General features: G+C 38.3%; 1 protein-coding gene across 7 annotated transcripts in view; it reads left to right on the top strand.

The window, feature by feature from the left end:
• PHIP (PHIP subunit of CUL4-Ring ligase complex) overlaps positions 1 to 12,321 on the top strand; it is a 305,027-nt gene that overhangs the window by 145,089 nt on the left and 147,617 nt on the right. For all 7 annotated transcript variants that reach the window (XM_073336505.1, XM_073336504.1, XM_073336507.1 and 4 more), the window contains one exon: positions 1,827 to 1,961. In XM_073336505.1, the coding sequence (XP_073192606.1) occupies positions 1,827 to 1,961 (135 nt within the window). The remainder of the gene's footprint in view (positions 1 to 1,826; positions 1,962 to 12,321) is intronic.

Genomic DNA, 12,321 nt, shown 5'->3' with positions numbered 1-12,321 from the left:
ATAGTAATGTACTTTTGTCTATGTACAAATACAAGTTGTATAGGAAATCAAGGGGAGTCGCAAGTGATACTAAATTACAGATTAAAATGAATATAATTGAAACTTTGATAGGATGATTCCCATCATTAGAATGTCAGCATTAAACAAAATGTCTTCCTGAGGGTATGTGGGAAACCCCACAATCATGGCAAAATTTTAGAAACTTAAGTTTTTTTTATTGAAGTAGTAGGAATGGCACCTACATAGAGAAATATTACATACCTTTATATATAATTACTGAATTTAGACTTAAAATTCTGCAGTTATGTGGACACTTGTGGTTGAAGAATGAAGAAGATTGATAAACTTTAAGATTAAAATGAATGGTGCCTAATGCATTTTAGTCACAGGGTAACGTTAAGCAGGGGAAAAAAATGGGGACAATATGGACTTTTCAGTTGCAAAAATACATGCGATTTGTGAACAGTGATACTTCCCTAGTCTGGTTGGAGGAGATTCAGAATAATAATCCATATTAGGATCTCTGCTCCAGGGAGCCTTAACATTTTTGTTTGACCACATTTTTACTAGATTCTCTCATGGACCATCTGCTTTTCCAGCTATATTTGCATAACATCCCTGTGGTAACTACAGCAATTGTGTATTTGAAAAACTATTAAGTAGTGTATTTATAGTTGTCTTTTAATGCATCTTTTTATCAGAAAATAAGGGGAGGTGAATACCATTGCTAGCTCTCCACTCACCACCAGTTACTAATATCTAAATACATACATAAAATATATATGTGTATACAGACACATTCATAGAGACCATCAGAGCACCTTCTATGTCAGCTGAACGAGCTTGCAGAACAACACAAGTTTGTTTCTCTCACCTAGAGTACTTGGGGCATCTGCTGTCCAAAGAGACTCTTGGACCCAGAAATTGAACCTGGGTTTCTTATGCAGTATTTCAGGGCACCAGTCACAGAGCCACCAATTTCCGTCTTTTCCTGCAGTGAACATATCTTTTTCAGGTTCTAGACACCATTTGCCATAAAATAAAAAGTAGTTATGTAAAACACTGGGTCAGCAGCTGCTCCTCAACTCAAAATTAAAAAATACAAAATTGAAACTCGAGATCAGTACCCATATCTTAACACAAATATCAGTTCTTATCATGACCTTATCGTTCCTTAGGCATGAAAAAATATGCACATATTTAATTTTACTACCTTCCTGTTCTGCATTAAAATTAGAGATTTTTAAAAAATCTTAATTACAAAAGAAGTAGCTCCTGCATATAATTTCATGCCATTGTTGAAAGGAAATGCTTGGCACTTGTTAAATGGATTTCTACTTTTAGGGTACTAATTCTTTACATAGCCTAAAATCATATCCTAACTACTGAACTAGTTCTTTACTAGATGTTTTTGGAGCAGTTGCACATATAATGTAGAATGAACCCTCAAAAGGTTAAAATTGCTAAAATATGAGTCAGAGTTTTTTAAAATGTCATTTCCAGCCCTCTGGGCTTCTAAATTCATTACAAAAATGTTGATAGTGATTTAACTGATAGTTACACATTTCTATTTAAAATTGTCACTGAAGAAAGAGAAACATATAATATAAAGATACAACAAATTTATGAAAAGCCACCCAAGAGAGTTGCCAAAACTGCTGTTGTACATGAGACATTTGTACAGTTTCTCATCATTATATCATTATTCAGATGTGTATACTGCACATAGTGTAATAGTAGTAAGTATTTCTGTATGTATTTGTGTAACAGTCTTCTCTAAACTCTCTTACCAAATCTTTTAAAAAAAGATATATATTTTATTTCAGGGACACGAGGATGAAGTGTTTGTACTTGAGCCTCACCCATTTGATCCTAGAGTTCTCTTCTCTGCTGGCCATGATGGAAATGTCATAGTTTGGGATTTGGCCAGAGGGGTCAAAATTCGGTCTTACTTCAACATGGTAATTTTTCTATGGTTATTTGCTATTCCTGCACAAATATAAAGTACATTGCATTTTGGTGGGTGTGTGGCCAGAAGAGGAGGGAGCAATCCTGGCTACATTGATGTCAGTGGCCAAACTCCCATGGACTTCAGTCGGGTCGGGATTTCACTCATAACTTTTATATGAAGTTGCTTGAAATGACGACTACATTAACTGATGATTTTTCTTTGCATATATCAACGTGGATCCCACTGTATGTATGCATGTGCCTCGTACACACAAGATCAGAGTCTTTTTGAATGCCAGTGTCTGTCGGTGCTGCACATGCAACCTGTGACTCCCAATGCTCCTGTATTGGGGCATAAAGGGCAGTATGGCTGTGACCTTCCCTTAGTTCCCTCTTACTACTCATGGCAGTGAGATGGAAACTGGGAAGCTTCCAACCCCCTAGTTTTTAGCTCTAGCTAAATCTCTGAAAACTTTTCAAAATTCTTCAGAATGCTTCTGATATATGACCACCATGAACATCTTTGATCCATCTGGATTGAGTACTGATGATCAGAACTGTATTCCCCACCCCCACTACTGAACCACCTCAATATGGTAGATTCAAAACCTGTGGGCTTCAAGCCCTACAAGTCCTGTGATGGACTAATTACTTAGAAACATGGACACAGCAGTCTTCTCTTCTATTTAGGAGAGTCCCACATGTTCAGTACACCTCTCTTTCATCGCAAGAACAAGTCAGTCATGTGATGCGTCGCTAAAGCTTCCCCTCCTGGGGTAATCTGTGAAGGTCTCCTCAGAGCCGGAGGAAATGGGCACCAGAGCACCAACAGCAGACAAACCAACTTAATCCAGTGCCCCATCCAGTAGACAAGCAACCCAAAAGGTCAGCATAGAGAAGACAATGCTGAGAAAAGACCTAGCATTGGCAACAGCACAAGTGCTCTAGTTTTAAAGCATGCTCCACTAGTTCCTCAGCCAACCCCATGTTCTGGGTGTCCCTAAGATTCTGACTAACAGAAACCGGGACTGGATGATGGGATGGATTACTCAAAAATGGCCCTATTCTGTTTATTTCCTCAGAAAATATCTGGCCCCATCCACTATCAGTAAGAAAGGTTACTAGGCTAGATCACTGGTCTGACCCAGTATGGCCATTCTTATGTCGGGGGCAACATTAAAAGCTCTGTCTTAGCCATGTTAAACTTGAACTAATGGCTGTACATTCACAAGGAGAAGTTGGAGAAAAACAGGCTGAGACTTTAATTTGGACAGGAGGAGACAGGTCAGAAGTAGAGAAGTAGATCTGGAAGTTGTCAGCATAGAGATGGTGGTTGAATTTAGGTTTGTGGATGAGATTATCCAGAGACAAGGTGTAGAGGGAGATGAGAAGAGGACCAAGGAGTAAGCCTGTGGAACTCCCACAGAAAGTTGAAGAAGGGATGAGGTGGATTTTCAGGACACACTGAAGAAGTGATTAGAGAGATAGGAGAAGAACCGGGAGAGGACAGTCGTGGAAGACAAGATTTGAAGAAGAAAAGCATAGACAACTGTGTTGAAGGAGGCTCACAGGTCAAGAAAATGAGGATGGAGTTATTGGTTCTGAGCTTTGGCTAAGCGGGGGAGATTATTATAAACTTTGGCGAGAGTGGTTTGGGTGGAGTTCAAGGGACAGAAGTACTGGAGAGGGTCTAGGTTGGTATTGGAACTCCAAATAGTGATTGTAGATATGATATTCAAAGGAAGAAGAGAGGTGGGGAAGTAGTGGAGGATTAAATGGGGTCAAGGGTGGGTATTTTAAGATGGGAGAGACTAACCCATGCTTTTTTTGTGAGGGGAAAGAATAAGGGATGGAATGGGAATGGACCCAATGGAGATCAGGAGATGGGTTGGGATGAGGTCACTGCAGCAATTGAAAGGGTTAGATGAGAAGAATAGCTGAGATACTTCTGCATCTGTGACAGGGGAAAAGGCAGAGAGAGTTGCTGGTGGAAAGTGGAAAGTTCACGTTGTATTTCGTCACTTTTTTCTTGGAAGAAGTCTGTGAGGTCCTGTACGGAGAGAGAAGCAGAGGCAGGAGCAGGGAAGATTTGAGGAGTGAGTCAGTAATCAGATGAGAAGTAGTCAATGCTGAAGGACTGGAAGTCGTGGGAAGTCTGAGTGACAGGTGAAGGAGGTGATGGGTGATGCTGAAAGGAGCTAGGTGATTGGAGAGGGGGATTTCAGCAACAGAGGTCAGAGAGAGCACAGAGCTTGGTGGAGATCAAATTGAATGGGCCTTCTCATAAATGGAAGAGTTGAACCAGGGCTGCAGGTTGAATAAAGAGGTGAGAGTGAGGAAATGTGCAGCGAAGGGGTTGCATGGCTCATCAACATGAAAGTTGAACTCACTGGTGATGAGAATGGGAGTTTGTGAGGTGAGGAATCAAGAGAGCCAGGAGTTGAAATCAGAGCGGCTGAAACAGGTAGAGAAGCAGTAGTAAGTCCCTCAAACAGGATTTGAGTACTTTTCACCTACCACCGTCTGGGCTCCTTGCTTGTGATGACAATATAGAAAAAAATTAAATCCAGTAAGAGTAGCTCTAAAGGCAATAATCCCAAAAGGCTAAAACTATTTGGGAAAAAATTGTTCTCCTCTGCTCCTTACAGCTGTGAGTGGCATATCGCCAGACTACTGGCCAAGTATGACTTTTTAACTTGGGACAGAATTACTCCCTTTCTATTAAAGCTCCCACATGACAGCTGATGTTTCTTGCCAGAGATCACCTGCAGTCCTTATCGACCATGGCTGAGGTCAGTGTACTCCCCATCCAAGCCACAGTTCTGCCCCAGGACCTGCAAAAGCTCAGTGGCTGGACCAGGAGAATACAAGACCCCTTTCTCCCCTCCTCATTGGTGATGCTCATCACAGATGACTTAGGGACAAGTTGGGACTGCCCACCTGAACCATTTGTAGATGCAGATGATCTGGTTCCAGGATGATCTGAAACTGCATATGAACGTCTTGGGGCTCAGGGCCATCTGTCTGGCTTGTGTGGCATAAATGCCTGTCCTGCAGGACTCTACAATGCAGATCTTGGTGGACAGTAAGTGCACAGTGCACTATATAAACAAGCAAGGAAGTGCTTGGTCATATTCTCTACCAGGAAGCCATCAAGGCTGTGGACTTGATGTCATCACCATGGGGTAACCCCACTCTCTCTACACCTTCTAGGAACCAGCAGCAACCTGAAACTTCTTAAGCATGTGCACTATAACCAACCACAAATGGCAGACATCTGTCATGGAGGTGATATTTTGCTAGTAGGGGACTCTCCCAATAAATCTGTTTGCTACAGAGGACAAAACCAAGTTCCTGAACTTTTGCTCCAGCGGGGGTGTATGTATGTGTGTGTATCTGAATTTCTTACCAGACTCCTTCCTGCTGCAGTGGTCTCCAGGCCTCCTACATGGAGTAATCTCCAAATTCAGATGGGACAAGGCCACATTGATTCCAATAGCTCCCTACTGGTTGAGACATTTCTGATTCTGAGACTTATTGCACGTGTCCATTCAATCTCCAATCCATCTCCTGGTGTGGTTGTACTTGATATCTTAGTATCATGGTTAGATATTGCAGCCAGGCTCAGACATTGCACTTGACAACTTGAATGTTGGATGTATGAAAGCTACTGTCAGAGATTGTTCTCAGCAGATGCAAGAAATCCTGATACAAAACAGGGAACTGTCTCCTAGGATGATCTAGCTATTCCTCCAAATGGAAATGGCTCTCCTTATGGGCAATCCAGCCTTATCTGGGCGCAAATGAGGCCATGTGCCCAATGATCCTTGACTATATGCTGCACTTCCTTCAGGCTGGGTTGGCTCTTAGTTCTCTCAAGGTTCACCTTGCAGCTGTTTCATGCTCAGTCTTTTCACATCCAATGGTATCCAGATTCCTCAATGGTCTCTGTAAAGCTGCAGCCTGGAGCCAACACACTGACATTAGTTAAACATTACACCTTTGACATGGCAGCTGGTTTGGGAGAATTTGTATGCCAAGTTTGGGGGAGTTGTACTTTAATCTCTGTTCTGCTCATATGGCTCTTTCCCACTCTCCAGAGTGGACACTGCTTGATAGTCATCTAGAGTGAGATAAGCACTGACACACACTTGAAGAAAGAACTTTTACCCCCCAGTAATTGAAGTTCTTTGACATGTTGTAATCAGTGTGGATCCCACCACCCACCCTCTCATTCTTGCTTTTTGGCATCCTTAGCTACAATGGGCTTTGAACTGTGAGGAAACTGATAGAGGATCACAGCTGCCATGCCTTTATGTCATCATAGAGGGGCAAGAGGAGGTACAAGGTGCGTGGGCATCCCTGACAGATGCTACTATTCAGAAGACTCTGATCTTGCATGCGTGAGGTGCCTGTGCACCTATAGTAGGATCCACACTGACTACAATATTTCAAAGAACCTCAGTTGCTGTAGAGTAAGTAACTTCTTTAATTTTCTAGGGCCTATGAAAATACATACATAAGTATCCAAGAAATTGTTTGTGAGCACTTTCTGTGGTTTATAGTTTGAGTAAACAGTGATTGTGCCCACCACTTGGCAATCTCCCACCGAACTGCATATATCCTAAGCAGAGCAATTAAGCTAGCTTCTGAAGATGAACCTGAGCTAGTGTTGTACCAAGAAGAGGGACACACTTTTGATATGTTGTGCATATGCTGAAAGAGGTTAAACCCTCTTCCTTCAGGGTATGGTTAGTCTGATAGATAAAAAGAAAACATCTATCATCTTTAGATCTCACAGGAAATTCCTTATGTATACAGTTGAAGATGAAGTCAAACAAAACTACAAAAATTAAATTGATGTAACATACAAGGTCACAAATATAAATGGTGAAAAGTTAAATTTATGCTTCTTACCATAAGATTAAAATTCAGCCCTGTTGTACATTCTGTATTTTATCATTTTAATTTATTTCTCATAAGAAGTAGGAAAAATTATATAAATAAGCATTGTTTCATAGGAAACATTGCATAAATCAAATAATGCTGCATGTTTGATTCTATATACCAAAAGACAAATATCAGTTCTGTATTTTTTAAGTCTAAGTTTAATGGCATAAACATGAATATATTGATAGATTCATGTATAAAGAAAAGTAATAGAAAATACAAAATGCTTGTGACATGCCTCAGTTAATTTTGCTCTGTACATCTTAATGTTTTCATCCTCACACTTAAGTGTTATAAGGGCCCGATCCTGTAAATGAGATTCATACTGGCTCAGACCTCTCCATCCTAATGGAACCTCATTGGCTTCTTCTTTACTTTACATTGCATTGCAAGATCAAGGCCTGCATTTGCTGTTAAAGTTACATTAATGTAATGTTCAATTCTGTTTTTCTAGTTTATTCTGAGGGAAAAAAATCTAGAGCTCTTGGTCCTGAGGAACTTTGAAGGTCCTTAAATTTGAGCTGTTAAACGTGCAGAATTTACAAACGTAGTTACCTTTGCTAGTGGTGCTTGTGAGCATCTCATTTTTGCCTTTCAGTGATTATAAATTCTACAACAAGGAAGATGCTGCAGAGATTGTACCCTCCTCAGACAGGAATCCAACTTTGCAAGAGCATAAAGATTTCAATAGAAAATCTTTCTATGCTGAAATATGTCCATTAGTGTTGTCACTATCGGCATCAACAAATGTTATTGCTGTTTTTGCACAGCACTGGGTGTTTAATCACTTTATTTCTACTATCTTTCCAAATATTGCAAAGAGGCTAATACTAATTGTGGACTGGCATCTTTTTAACTATGGACTCAATTTTGATGCAGCAATATTTTTTTAGTTGAAATGTAAAATTAAACTAACTCAGCTATGTTAAAGGACTTTTGACTTCTAAACATAACTGAAAATCAGTCAGAAAATTAAGGGAAATAAAAAGTGGCAGTAGTTTATTCATACAACTTTTAGCCACACATTATAGGTAATATACCCTCCTTCCCCAGTCACTGCTCTTCTTTTGCAGAGAGAACCGCAATATTTTATAATGTATTCCAAATCTCCTTTTTAAAGTTATAGTCTAATGACAGTAGCTACATTTCAAGCAGGTAAATTTAGGACACTCAAATAAAAGGTGTAGACATGTGTTAACTGTATTGCTGTGGTAGTACTATCTGGATATTCCTTAAGTACTGTGTGAGAGTAACGGAAAGATTTACTGCAGTAGGAGGCCCTCTTCTGGAAAAGATAAAAGGTTCCTCAGCATGCATTTTCACTCTTCTGTGAGGAATAGAGTCTGTGCGCATAATGAGTAGTTCCCTCTAAAGTTCAGATTAAAGTAAAGGCAGTGGAAGGGTCTAGTGTAGTGAAGAGGGCAGTGACAGTAGGGACTCCAGGGTGACAGTGACTCCAACTTATTTCTTTTCCAGAATGCTGGTGGAGATGGTATTTGTTAGAATATGTCTGTGGAGTGAAAAATATAATTACGTTTTTGTTATATAATTGACAGAATAAAACTTGATTGTGCAGATCCTTATATTTTAATTTATCTTCTTTCATGGTCAGGCTTGAAAAAGATTAGACTTCAGCTTTTTTGAATATGGTGTAGTAAAGAAAAAATATGAATTCTTTTGGTTCTTAGTTTGCTTTTTCTAGGATAAATTCTGTTACCAGACTCAAAAGTGGTAAAATACTTTCTGAGGCCAGGAGAAACAAATACAAAAAAACAGATCTGACACTGTTTTGAGCGGCTTTTTGAATAAAATGAGTACTTATTAAAGTGAGACTGGAGAACACTGATTGGATGGTAAACTGATATTATTGTTCTCTGGAAAACTGCCCCATTTTAGATATGTAACTGCCATATTGTTTTATGCCTCTCTGTAGTTGAGGTAAATAATGTCAACTGTGTTGACATCTTAAACCAGTAAGGCTTGACTTTTCAGAAAAATAGGTGCCAACAGCAGGTAATTCAGTGATATGTATTTTTAAAATGAATGAATATTTTAATCAAACATTTTAATTTAAAATACAGCTGACGTTTATGGAGTATGAGAAATGCATACCACCACAAGAACTTTCAAAAGATGTGCTGAATAAAATAAATACAGCTTTCTTTTCAATTTTGATTTATATTCACTATATGAAAGTTAGTGTGGAAAAACATTTTAAACCAGCTGTTTAATTAGCTCACTGCTTGCTAGTTTTTGTAAACACGTTAATGCAAATTACTAGTTTACATCTAATTCCATACAAAAATGATGTTAAATTAATGTCAGGTTGCCAGGTCAAACAATCAAAGTCAAAATGCAGGCTAAGATTTTCAAAAGTGGGTGTGCAAAATTTGGCTCCTACATCCATATTTAGGCAACTAAACATGTGACCTGATTCTTGAAGGTGTTGGGCTCCCAAAGTCAATGTAATTGCCTGGTAGGCAGCATTTTTGAAAATCAGGCCAAATATGTAAGTATCTATAGCTGGCTTTAGGAGCCTACCTTTAGGCACCCATTTTTGAAAATGTTACTTACAATAATCAACAGTGAACACAAAATCTTCAGTATTTCCCATATACATTATCATTATGATAGCCTTTGTGTGCTCACATGCTATTTATAAAATAAAAATACATTATGCAGTTTTTTCTATAACCTTGATCACATAGCATCGTTATAGAGATTAATGCCATCTCTGTGAAAGTACTTCTTATATAAAGTAAATAGAGCATACTTAACCTATTTTAGGGAAAATGCAATAACATATGGAATTATGGGCTGGTATGTGTGTAATGTTAGTTTGTTTGCAATAAAATACATATATATATATATCACATATTAAATTATTTCAATAAATATGCTAGGATCTGTTGTACTTCAATACATCTTGCTATAATAAACAATTGGTATGTAAGACAGTTTAAATATTTAGTATCTGGAAATAAGTTTTTGTTTGCTAATAGAACGTCAGTTTTAAATTTACTTGTACTTCAATGAGAAGTATATGGATCAAAACAGTGGTGAACAAAGCTAAACTTTTGTACTCAGATTTGTACATGAATTTTAATATTTTTAGAAATTTTATACAATACTTTGAGAAGGTGGCATCTGAAATATAAAACAGTTTGACTGTCACATGGAAAATACAATTAGCCACACCCCAATGATCAAAAGGACACTGTTAATATAATATCTAGTCAGTGTGTGAGGAAAAAATGAGATAAGTGGTGAAGATACTACTCCTGTCCCTGGGCATCCCAAATTAATTTTTGAAGGTCTAAAATCTTCATGTAGTTTTTTTAATGACATTTATCTCCCCTTTTGTTCTGTTAAAAATCCACATACTCAGGATTAAGTATGATGCAGTTTCTATAGCAAAACAAATGAAACTGTACAAAAAGAAAACAAACTGGAAAAAATACATGATCAGTTAAAGTACTATAATTGTAACAATAGGATGGAAAAATTCCAGACAGCGTAATTGTTAACGGTGTCCTTTTATACATTTTTTAAAATGTTTTTTAAATTAGAGTCCTTTCTATGTCATAGGATGTCCCTTTGGTCTTGTATTTTGAATGGAGGTAATTAGGAGTGCTCAACTTAAATACATCTGTTCAGTGCCCCTAAATGCACACACCAGCACCTAGAGGAAATGCACCGTTTACTTTCATAGGTTGTGTGATGGTTTTAATGCAGTTTTAAGTTTCAGTTTGTATCATTCTCCACCTCCTTGACTCCTCTTCCCCTTTTTTAATACTTAGAGTCAGATAAAATTTTTAAACCCCTACCCATATAAGATTAAGAATTTAAACATAAAAGTGAAGAAATTCAAACATTTTCTCAAAACTTCGTGAACTTGGTTGAACACATTAGATATATATTAGACATTAATTAACTGCATAAACAGCAACTGGCAATTTGCAAAATGTGGCCAAACTATGGATCTTATGGAAAACTTTAATACTTGAATTTGGACTTCTTGATCTCTGCATGATATTTACATTTCAGAAAAAATTTCAGTTACATTTGCAGATGTTGTCCCTGATCATGCAACTGGAACTACATGGGTGGACCCCTGCTCCCACACAGAACCCCCATGAAGTCAGTGGGGCTCTACACAGGAGTAAGGTTCTGCCTGCACAGATGCAGTTGCAGAGTCATGGCTTTTGGGTGGATCTTTTCTCCCTCTTCCTTTTTCTTGTTACACCATTCAGAACAAAAGATTGGGAATTGACTTGGAGGTATTCTCCTTTATGGAATGTGATAAAAGTGGTTCTGATAAAGCTGGTTCTGTTCAGTCATTTTCTCCTGGATGAATTAAAAAAAAATTACTCTGTTTAAAAATGATTATTTAAGAATTGTCTGACCCTTATTTTGCTTAGAAGAATCTACTTTGTCAGTGTTCTAACATCCACTAATTCAAATTAAATGGGTTTCTTCCTGGAAATTGTCAATCAAGCAGGGGCTGCCAGTTGCACTTGAGAATTTCTTCACTCTCGTTGTCCTTCAAGGAATCTGTTGTGGTTTCCAATCTTTCCTTATCCTTAGCAGCAACTGGACACTGCTGTATCACTGTACAGAAAATAGAAGTGAAGAGCACAGATGCATCCTTTCATCCCCTTATAGTATTATGCTGCTCTATCTATCTCCAGAAGTCCATCCATAGAACTGGAGATATACCAGGCAACTTCACCTTTTTTGCAAAAACTCTGTTCCTTTAACAATCCTCTCAACATGACTCCTGGACTTTTAATGTTTCACTCTAGTATATCCTGTTTAATCTGATAAATTCTGTAGTTTCTCCAGCATCATCACTCTTATTTAATGCCTTTTGTTAATTAGGCATACCTTTTAATGGGAAGTCTATCCACTACCTGTTCTACTGAATTGTTCACTTGGATCTTTTCCTCTTTGCCTAGTAGCATTGATGATAAACTCTGAGAAGAATATTCTGAGCCGATGTGCAACACATCAACCATTATCAGACACAGAGATTTGAGTCCTTTTTAGAAGAAAGGTTGCAAAAAATCTGAGTCCATCTGGGACATCTCAGTGAGATTCTATATGCTTCTTATTTATGTCATATCTGAAGTGGTTCCTGTGGACCAAACTTTATGGGAGCTCACGCCAGTTGTTATCCGGACTCTTTATACTGGGGCTTTAGAAAGCAAGGTTTTCTTTCCTCCCCATGTTGGGGTCATTTTTGTGGTAGTTGCACCATAACTAAATTTTTCCTGGATTCTGTAGTCTAGGATCACACTGGACTGTTGTGACTTTGGATGCAGGTTTTGAAGTGCAGAATGACTTGGGATAAAGGTTTCAAAGAGAAACTGTGTTTTTCATCAGTCCGGAACAGAGTGGTCCTTCTTATCCTGGTTTTAA

Source organism: Lepidochelys kempii, chromosome 3 (assembly GCF_965140265.1).
Source record: "Lepidochelys kempii isolate rLepKem1 chromosome 3, rLepKem1.hap2, whole genome shotgun sequence".
Classification (NCBI taxonomy): domain Eukaryota; kingdom Metazoa; phylum Chordata; order Testudines; family Cheloniidae; genus Lepidochelys; species Lepidochelys kempii.
The sequence above is the reverse complement of the archived record's forward strand: the minus strand, read 5'-3'. Positions and strand labels throughout refer to the sequence as shown.